Source organism: Dermacentor silvarum, chromosome 4, assembly GCF_013339745.2.
Source record: "Dermacentor silvarum isolate Dsil-2018 chromosome 4, BIME_Dsil_1.4, whole genome shotgun sequence".
NCBI lineage: Eukaryota > Metazoa > Arthropoda > Arachnida > Ixodida > Ixodidae > Dermacentor > Dermacentor silvarum.
Window position 1 is genome coordinate 66613078 of NC_051157.2, and position 10198 is coordinate 66623275.

Sequence of the window (10198 nt, forward strand, 5' to 3'; positions counted from 1 at the left end):
TAAGGCGGGCTTTACTTGCGCAGGGCAGGCGCAATGAATAATATTTATTTATTTATTTATTTATTTATTTATTTATTTATTTATTTATTTATTTATATTATTTATTATATTTATTTATTTATTTAAAATGCCTTACAGAGCTCACGTGTGGCGTAGCTTAAGGGGGGCGATACGTAAAAGATACATGGAAACCAGGAGTGTTAACACATGTAAACAATGTAAATACTATAAGCGCAGTATTGTCTGCTAACGTAAAATCATGTATATATAGATAATATGCACTAATGAGAATACTGTTATCATTATTACAGTGGTCCTCGCTCCTCTGCAGTAGGCATAGTTCGGGTGATGATGACGCTGATGATGGTGGTAGGGATGATGATGATGATGACGCTGTTACCTGTCGCAACGTAGTTCTTACCGGAGTCCTGCTTTGGCTCGTGAGTTGATGGCTTCTTCAGCAGCTTTAGGCGCTCCTTGAGCGTCTTGCGGTGCTTTGTTGCTGTTGTGACGTCTTCCGTGCTCCCTGGATTGCTGGATTCGTTCTCTGATTCAACTCGCTAAAACGAGAATATATTGTTTTTGATGTAGTAATGCTGAGAAGCATACTGAACGGAACGAAACACTTCCAAGAAGCGCGATCGTTGTGTACGCTCTTTTTATTTTTCTGTAGCTTCGTCCAGATGGAGTGTCTCATAATGCGAAAGAGGCAGTTTACGTACACCAATCTACAGACATCGAGGCATCTGCCGCAGTGAAGCGAAGTTGGCGTACATTCTAGAAGTATCGTAGAGAAACGATTGACACCAGCCGAAAAGTCCTCGTAATGCTTCGATGAGCATCCTTTATATATAATACTATTTTATGGTGGCCACGAGCATACGTACGTATAATTAAGAATCCTCTAGGTGCACCATGCGGCCAGGTGCGTGCCAGCACGTGCTACATGTGCTAAAACCTACAACGCACTTTCAAAGGTTACAAAGACGTTAAGGCTACATAAGAGATAAAACGCACCAGCGTATAAGTGCTTGAAGATAGCGACAAGTGCACGTTTGCGGTGGTGCCATATTAAGACCTTCCGGGACAGAACATCACAACTAGAGGAGTGAATCTCAACGTTGAGGTGTTTTTCAGAATAAAGCGGAGAATTAGAAAGAATAAAATCTGAAGACCTGCAAACCTGGGACAGAAGCATAACTTATATATGTTATAGTGAAGGATAGAATGAATTAGCAAACGTTGTCTTAGTTAAGAGGAAGAAGGGCAGTTTGGTAGGTCACGCAATTCGTAGAACAAGTAGCCGGTGGTTCGCGGCACAGAACGGGTGCCAAGCCAAGGTGCGCGCATTCGAGAGGGGCAGAGTATTAGACAGAGTGATAAGATAAAGAAAGCTTCAGGCCTACGATGGAGATCGGTGACTCGAAGCACATAAGTGGATACTTCCGAACGACACGTTGCCGGGATAGTTTGTGCTTACTTGATGACATGATGTAGCTGAAGGCCCAACTAAAAAAAGACACACAGAACACGCCCCAGCCGCTGCAAGCAACTGCACTGACAGGCATCTACCTACACACCATATATGCTCTTTCCGATGCGCAGATGCATCCGCCACGCCGTTTCATTGTGGTTGATGCGACTGCGCATTGGAAACATATAGTGTAGCGCAATGCCTTTCGAAAGAGTTGTTAGTAGCGCCTGTGACGTGTGTGTTTTCTCTCCTTTGTGGTTGTGCCCTTGCGCTACATTTTGTCATTAAACTGGAGATTGCTGCGAGAGGCCTTCCCTGCTACAGTGCACGCAGTTAACAGGCTGACGACGACAGCTTTTCAATTAAAGGTTTTGTGCAGGCCAGTTGGTTCATGATGCTGTATGTGTTCATCCACGATCAAATGCCACTATATGCACGTTGCTCAAGCTAGACAAACCAGGGTGCGGCACCGATTTGAAGGAGCATACGCGTTTATAATCTTTTATAATTTTGTTGCTTCCTTGCTTATTACTTACTTTTCGTTGGCATATATCACGCACATTTTGCCTTCCGAGAGCGAATAAACCAGTGGTTAGCTTTCGCAACCTCCTGTGTGTGTACAATAGTGCTTCTTCGTTTACGTCTCTCTATAGAGCTACGCAGCGCAACTTGCTTTCATGGGCATTTTTTTTTATATTAACGCCAAATCACCATGAGCGTGCGTAACTTATACTTCTTTCGATTTCAGTCTTTTGCAACTATACGTGAGTATAGCAGAGAGTTTTCTCGCACGCACTCCCTGTGCACGTACCACTGCGGGCCTGCTGTATCGCCAGTGCCTGGGCGGCTCGGAGACGACCGAGGCGTCCGAGTCGTAGCCCGTGCGGCCTCCCCTGAGGCTGTTCTGCGAGCCGTACGGGGTGTACACCAGGCTGTCGCCGGAGCCCCATATCCTGAGATCGGCCGCCGCCATGCCCTGGCCCAGCGACATGGTCTTCGAGTGCATGCCACCGCGAGTGCGCGGCGGGGCGCGGATCACGGGCGCCATGCCGGGCATCAGGCCGCCCTGATTCGCCATGTCCGTCGCCGACAGTGCCCTGCGAGTAACGGGCCCGTCAACCTCCATGCATGACAGTGGTTACACAAGGAGTGGTTATAAGTTGGGGTGAGCGAATACTAAGTTTCGAGACCGAATTGCATACAAATGGAATAGTTCCAGAATGGAATCGAATCGAATAGAATCGAATGTCGAATATTTTTTTAATACTTTTTGAATAGTGAACAGCAGTTCTTACCATTAGTATAAAACGATCTTCGAAGCTCGGTATCACAACGCTTGTGCGTTTCTATCATTACATTGCACGTCGGGAAGCTTTGTTTATTAAATGCACGAATTAACTATCATGAGCAAATAAGCAGCTTGTTTGCGTACTCGGGACTCATTAGCGAGTGCGAATGATGGCAGTTCAGCTGGAAAAGTCTGGTTTCATGAGCGATGTAGCGTGCTCCACTATACGCAACTCCTCGTGATTTATGTCTATCTATAGTTATAACATACTTGTGCTCTACAGCCAGTCTCATCTTGCGCCTCCAATAGAATTTAGAATGAACATAACGAAATGGGTAAAGAGTGCCTACAAAATAACACAGAACACTAAACATAACACTAACCATCTGCTTGTTCCTGTCCTTCCATTTGTTTGTTATCCACCTGCACTGCCTCTTACTATCTTTTGACGTATGGTTGACTTCCCTGCCTTTCCTCCTCTCTCTCACTATGTCACTCTCTCTTTTTCTCTCTGTTATCTTTTCGAGTCCATGGTCGCCGCACAGAAAGTCACCATAGCATAGCTGCATTTTGTAAAGACGAATACGCTTTGCAACCACATTTGATTGCGCGGCGAACGGTTTTACAGGAGTACGAGCATCATTATTATCCTTCCCTTTCTTTTTCTCTTTTTCTTGGCTTTCTTCCTGCTTACACCTCCCCCAATGTAGGGTAGCAAACCATGGTGCAACCTATAGTTAACCTCCCTGTCTTTCCTTTTAGCTCTCTCTTTCTTTACTATCTTTTCTGGGTTACTTCTGTTATTGTTGTCTTCCCATAGCCGCGGGAGAGTTGGGGGCTAAACATGAGACAGTTACGACTCCCGCGATCTTGTGACGCTGTGCTCACTCAAAATGAATCGGAATCTTTTCTCGTGTACGGTACTTTTTGACATTTATTGACACATAATATTGACAGTACTGACACTTATTAGCGATCAAGTTTAATATTCTGGCGCTTAATTACGTCACTGCTAACACATGTTACGTCAGCAGAAAGAAGCACAGCTGCACAATGTAATAAGGCGTCTAACGGTTAAGTTTACGACAACGTCGCGAGATACTCTTTTCGCGGCTCCGTCACGGCAGGGGAGTAAAACGGTAACATTACAGGATGCATGCTCAGGTGGAGCGTCTAAGAACGAATGCAATTCTGTGTCGGAGGTCCGCTGTATCGGTGACCCTTGCTGATATTGTTGTTCCGTGCATTCGCTGATGTAGCACATTCTGAGCTCTATACATTCCATAAGTCACTGGATCAAGCACTGTACATTGTCCCACTGCAAACCCTAAGGAGTTTGACTAGGGCGCCAGAGAGGTACTGATAATACAGAAAAGCTCATCGCCTTAATGCAGGTCAGTGGACGGATTCAGAATGCTTCCCAGTATTAACCTATATAAATACATGCGAAAAGAGAAATCATTTTTTCCCGGCAACCACTGCACCAAATTTGATGAGGTTCATTGCATTTAAAAGAAAATGTTTTAATCTAGTGATTTCAGGAAGTGATTTTTTTATTTGGGCCATCAATTATTTCACAAAAATTGTTGAAACCGCTAAACTGAAAAAAAAGCAAACAAGAAAACGAGGGCATCAAGTTTATAACTCTGTAACTCAGCAAATAAAGATGGATATCACAATTTCGTTAGCTGCACCTAACTATACACCTGAAGAGCACAAAACAGATGTATTATACACCGCTCTGAAACATACCATTAAGTTGTGAGTAGGAATTTTGCGAAACCCTCGTAAGCGTTGTAACAACTTCACGTGAGCTGTAAATATGTATCGAAATTGTCCGCTTCGGATACTCTAACAGATCCAGTTTACAGAGAACTACGATATTTGTTTTGGCGTTGTTACGAATTCAGCTTTTTAAAACTTACCAATTTTCGGGACTTTTCGTTAAAAAAAATACACTCAAATCAAAATTATGCTTTTGGAGTCACTAGAATTTAACATTCTCCCTCAAATTCGATATTTCATTCAAATTCGATCAGTGGTTGTCTTACAAAAGCATTTCTTGGTTTTACATGCATTTGAATTGGGAAATCGAAGTTCGCCCCTAGCTAAAGCTTCCCTTTAAGAAGAAGGTGGTAGACTATTATTATATTAGTAGGTATATTTCAGAGGTGGTGTATAACACGTCAGCTTTGTCCGCTTTCTATTTATTATTATGTGCAGTGTACAAAATTTTATTACCGATATTTTTTGCTGAGTTAGAGAGCTGTTAACTTACTAGTTTGTTTCGTTTCTGAAATCTTGTTACTTTCAAAAATGTTAATAACATGAAATAGACGGCATGAATAAAAGATCTGTTTCCTACAGTCCCTAAATTTTACCTTTTCTTTTAAATAACAAAATTCATCAAATTTGGTGCAATGGTTGCTGAGAAAGAATACTTATCCGTTTTCATGTATTCAGATAGGAGCCGCCGAGTTGAAGCTATTTTGTAGTTCGCCGGCGACATTACTGTGAAGTTCTTGAACAACTTTGTCACGCGTGAGTGGTTTTGCGAATTCGGGCCAACAGTTACAAGCTTCTTCCTTCGTAAAGACCATTGCGATGGACGTAGTGTTTGTTGTTTGTACTCCTTATTACTAACAAGGACAACTGATAACGACTGCCATCGCAACTGGCTCCCTGAATACAATCTTTAATTATCATGTTCGTTAAGCGCTCATTGTCTTCTATAAGAAGGGACATGAAGTAGTTAGGATGGCACGCGCTTGAGAGCATACTACACCTGTAATTTAAAATATGAGCGACTTTTCATGCCTTCAAAATAACTTGCTGCACATTGTGGCGTCATTATGGCTCCATGGCAATTAATTCATACGTCGAATATAAAATAGTCGCTGCCCTGGTGGCATTATACGCGCTGGAACAACTGTATTTGTTATAATTTATTCAACCACATGGCACATGAGAATGTGCATTAGTGTAGGGAGAGAGAGAGAAAGCGAGAGAGATACCAGCTTTAATGATATGCTGGAGACGTTAGCCTGGCTGTTCGCCTGTCATGCTACTCCAGCTACAGGGTGATGACTATGATATATGCAGTGATAAACGAACAGCACATAACACCTTCATACCCACCTTCGGAATGATGTGGTGCGCCTGATCATGTCCTCATCCCTGACAGGCTTGGAAACTTCTCGCAGGCGCTCTGTCCTTTGAGCAACCTGGAAGGAGAAGAGCATGACACAAGGCCGGCAAAACATGGACATAGATAAGTTGGTGTGTTTCCGCATCCTAAATTTTTATTATCTTTATTGTATAGTTCACCCTGCGGCATATGTCTTGTAGTTCTAGGGCCTCGTTGAGAAAATTATTTAAGGTGTAAAATAAGTGGCGAAAATAACTCGATAGCTTGCACCTACAGCATAACGCCTGTAGTATTAGGGCTTCATTAACAAGAGTTAGAAACTGTACCGGCGCAACATACTTCAATATCTTTCGCTGTTCTTATAAGTTATCGTTTTATTATCTTAGTCCGCATTTATGTGTCCACGGTTGCCGTGCTTCTTTCGCGTGAATTTCGTGAAATTGCGTGAAATCCGTATTGCGAGCTTTCATTCAGACATATATATAGGCAAAACAAGAGCGTCAACGAAGAAAGGAGCACAACACGTGCACCTTGGTAGTTGTTGCACATTAGGAGACTGGGTATAGCGCTAAATATAGGAGCGATCTTTCCTTTCGTCCATGCGAGCAAGCACCTTTATTTGGCGTCTGTTGTACTAACATGCAAGCTGTCGAAGACAATAATCCTATGTAGGAAAGAAATCGGCAGAGACACTTAAGACTGCTTACGTGTGGGAATGCGAGAGCATTGTGCCGTTTGTAAACCTCGGAACGTCCTGAACTCGCTCATTTTATACACTCATGACGTGGCGCCACCTCGTCCCCATTGGCTGCGCCGTCAGGTGCCCAATTACGCACGCACTAGGCCACACCTTTAGTCAGCCAGATGGCTGCGGCGTGACGTGTGAAATGACGCACGCACTAGGCAAACCTTTAGTCAGCCATAACCATGGAACCGCCATTGTAGAAATGCTTACTGTCCATGCTATTTCCGCCTCCATTTTACCTCCATTGAATGGCCAGGCCACGATGTATTAAAGCGAGTTCGTAAAATTTTATATCCCCTTGCTGCAAAACATTCTTTTATAAACTTCATAGTGCAAACGTACCGGTAAAAACATGGCTACAGAAAAATGGTGTTTTTGTCTCTTCTGTTAACTGTCGACTTTGTGACGTGCCAGAGACAATTGAACATTGCTTGATTAGCTGTGAAGATGCCATACTATTTTAAGATGTCCCCCAACGGACTCTAAAGAAAGACTGAAATCAACGCTCATACTGTGCGATGCCTGCTGCCGACCGTTGATGATAATGTGCATTTCGAGATGTTTTATTGCGATAGCAATTATATGGACACTCCAAAGCAGATTTCTGCCGTCGCCGTCGCCGTGAGGTTCCGTATGACGTCAATGGAGATGAAATCATCGCCGCGCGGATAAGTGGTTCTTGAGGGAAAGGGAAAAGGTGGCGCTATCTTCTGCAGCCCTTGAGGAGCACGGCTCAGCGCCAACCGCGCGCGCCGCCGAACGCTGTATTGCGAGTGAAAGGGTGCGAGGGATGCGCGCTTTCACGGGGAGTGAACGCTCCGGCGGAGAACAAACGCGCGTTCTGTGCCGGCTCCCTTAAGGGCTGCAGAAGTAGGCGTCTCTTTCCTCTTTTACAATCACCAGATATGTAGCAAAACGCGCCTTCTTCTGACGCACGAAATGAGGGGGGGGGGGGGGGGGGAAGGGAGGCGACGTTAGCTGCGGCACCAAGTGCCTATTTATATCAGAGGCTCCGGCAACAGTCACCAAACGCCGCACGCATTTTGTGCGAACGCGGGCAAAACACCGACGGCGTCGACAACAGTGCGGTGTGTTGCCGGTGTGCTGCTGCATCCAAGTTTGTACGCGGATCAAACTACTATCCTTACTCCGTATAGCTCTTACTAAGTTGCTATCGCAATTGATGCTTCGCCTTTCGGGTGAAACTGCGACAACTTTTTTGTCACATGCGAATGCAGAGTTGTGGAAAATGTGAATGCACCGCAAACGCCGAACCTGTTGTACCTACAAGGGTGCATTTCATCCAGATGACTGTGCACCTAAAGCATGTTTAGGATGGACTATATTCATATTCAACCGGACTGGTACCATTTTGGTGAGGTGCCTATCCTTACCACCTTCTAAGCGGAACCTCCTTTCCACTAAAGTATGAACGCGCCTGTTTTGTGTGTGACTGTCATTGTGCCCGCCATTCTATGACTGCACAACTGGTGAATGTTTTATCGGGTTGCATGTTATGTAATATAATACCATGGAAAGAAAGAAAAAAAAACGCCGTGGTATATCGGGGAAGCGTGTCGTCTCGCACCCGGAGGCCGGGTTCGACCCCACCAAGACCGAAATGTACCAAATTTTCTTTCAAAGTCATTAATTTACTTTGTTTGCAGGAACCTCCCTGAGAAATTTGACGTCAATCCGAGCATTTTTGACGCGTTTATTACTGTGTGCGCTGTCGGCCATTTTTGGTACCTCTTTCGTTCCGCCGACTGCGATGGATTTCGCGTAATGGGGCATATAATGCTTTTTCGCATTAAAAGGGCTGTGCACTTTGATATGAACTTGGAAGACGTCGACAGAACACCATTATTGGCCCGCAATGCGTCAACAAGTACGCAAATGAAGACGCGCAGATCCACAGCGCAGATCCTTCGTGCTATCAAGCGGCAGACGGATGAGGTCACAGAAGAGAGGTCAACCGTCGGCGGTCCCGACATGCCCCGAGGCGCCGACGCAGGACTGACAGGATGCATCCACGGGTGACAAAAACGGCCGTGCTTGTCGGGCGAAGCGAGTGCTGTGCTCACCTCCCGCGACGGGGGCGCGTTTGCGCTGGGCTCGGCTCCAACGATTCAAATCTGCGCGAGAAGCGACCTTTCATAACACCGGCTGGACCCTCTCCAGGGGGAGCCTCACGAATGGTGTCGCTGCTGCGACAGCGGCGGGGAATGCGCAAAATTCACCGCGAAAAGAAAAATATAAAATGATGAGGAAATAGAATAGGAAGAATGAAAGGTGGTACGCGAATGAAGGGAAAGTGCTGAGCATAGGATTCGACGAACAAGAAAAAATGAGCAGGAAAATGACGAAAAATAACGAGACAATGCTATCGAAAAAAAAAAATCAGTAGCCCCTCCCTTGTCGAGGAAATGGATGGTTAAGCGAAGATTGTCGTGTGTTCTTCGGTGTTCATCCGAACGAATAGCACTGAAGAGTACTACGTTGTGCTCAAAACACAACCGGTCACACACACTACAGCTGGCTCCGAAGTTACGGTTGAGAAATCGCGTTGAAACCTGACCGTCGCACCGGGGATGTTGGGGCTAGCGTTGCCGAGGCGTGCACCACCGTTGTCGGGTTCCTTGATGGCAAGACGACGCTGGACGTTTGGCCTCAACATCGCGCTCCCTCAACTCGGGGTCCGCGGGTCTTCGCTGACGTTCGCTTGGGCTTCGAAGCCCTCACGCTAGAATCGGCACGTCGACCAACGAGCCCTTTCCCGAGCGCGTTCATTTGGATGGATTTCCAATAAAATGCTTATAATTAAATCTGTCCGTCACGTAAGACAATGAATGGCTCATACCCCTTAGCAATGACTCATACGCCTGTAAACTCAGCCTACCCATAACGACGACAGAAGAGAAGTGAAATTCTACGCTGGAATGATTAGCGGCAACGGAGCCAGCTGCGGAAGAAGACGACGACGAACGCGGGGGCAGTGGCACGAGCGCGTGCTGAGCACGAGCACGAGCGCGAACTGAGGGGCGCCAACGAGCTAGCTGCAGAAGAAGACGACGAGGCTCGAGCCAATGCTGATGATAATTTTTTACGTACATGGACGCCACCGATATCTGTGAGTTTATAACAAGCTTGCGCTTGAGAAAAATCTCTAGGCTCTATTACTGTCACATCGAATAAGCTTATATGATAACTGAGAACAACGGCTTTTTTAGGGACTTCCATAAGTCCCAAACGATTAGGATATGATGGTATGGGCGCTATGGGGTTTTTCAATAGGAAAGTTATTAGCCAAAAATAAACAAAAGGGGCGGGCAGGGCGGCTAGTTTCTTACATAAATGTTGCCAATTACACTGTAGCGATTTCCGCCATTGCGGGAGAGACCCCAGACTGCAAACTCCATGCATCAAAGTTGTGGCTAAAGTTCGTTCACTCGGAAACTATACTGACAGGGCTGCGCTTAAAATGCGGGAGAAGAATGGATACATGCGAGGACTGGAGCTCACTTATAACAATATCTCAGGAAG

General features: G+C 45.5%; 1 protein-coding gene across 1 annotated transcript; it reads right to left on the reverse strand.

Annotated features, from left to right (window-relative positions):
- Positions 1-305: 305 nt before the first annotated feature.
- Positions 306-6032, reverse strand: LOC119448671 (uncharacterized). Its single transcript, XM_037711900.2, has 3 exons — positions 5901-6032; positions 2286-2571; positions 306-560 (listed from the first exon to the last, which is right to left on the reverse strand). The coding sequence occupies exons 1-3, from the start codon at positions 6029-6031 to the stop codon at positions 306-308; spliced, it is 672 nt and encodes a 223-aa protein (XP_037567828.2). The 5' UTR covers position 6032.
- Positions 6033-10198: the final 4166 nt, after the last annotated feature.

What these genes read in the sequence shown, in the direction of transcription:
- LOC119448671 (XM_037711900.2), bottom strand. Translation starts at nt 6,031, where the DNA reads ATGTCCATGTTTTGCCGGCCTTGTGTCATGCTCTTCTCCTTCCAGGTT. An exon ending in CGCACCACATCATTCCGAAG is followed by an intron (nt 2,572 to 5,900) that starts GTGGGTATGAAG and finishes CGTTACTCGCAG; the next exon opens with GGCACTGTCGGCGACGGACA. An exon ending in GATACAGCAGGCCCGCAGTG is followed by an intron (nt 561 to 2,285) that starts GTACGTGCACAG and finishes TTCTCGTTTTAG; the next exon opens with CGAGTTGAATCAGAGAACGA.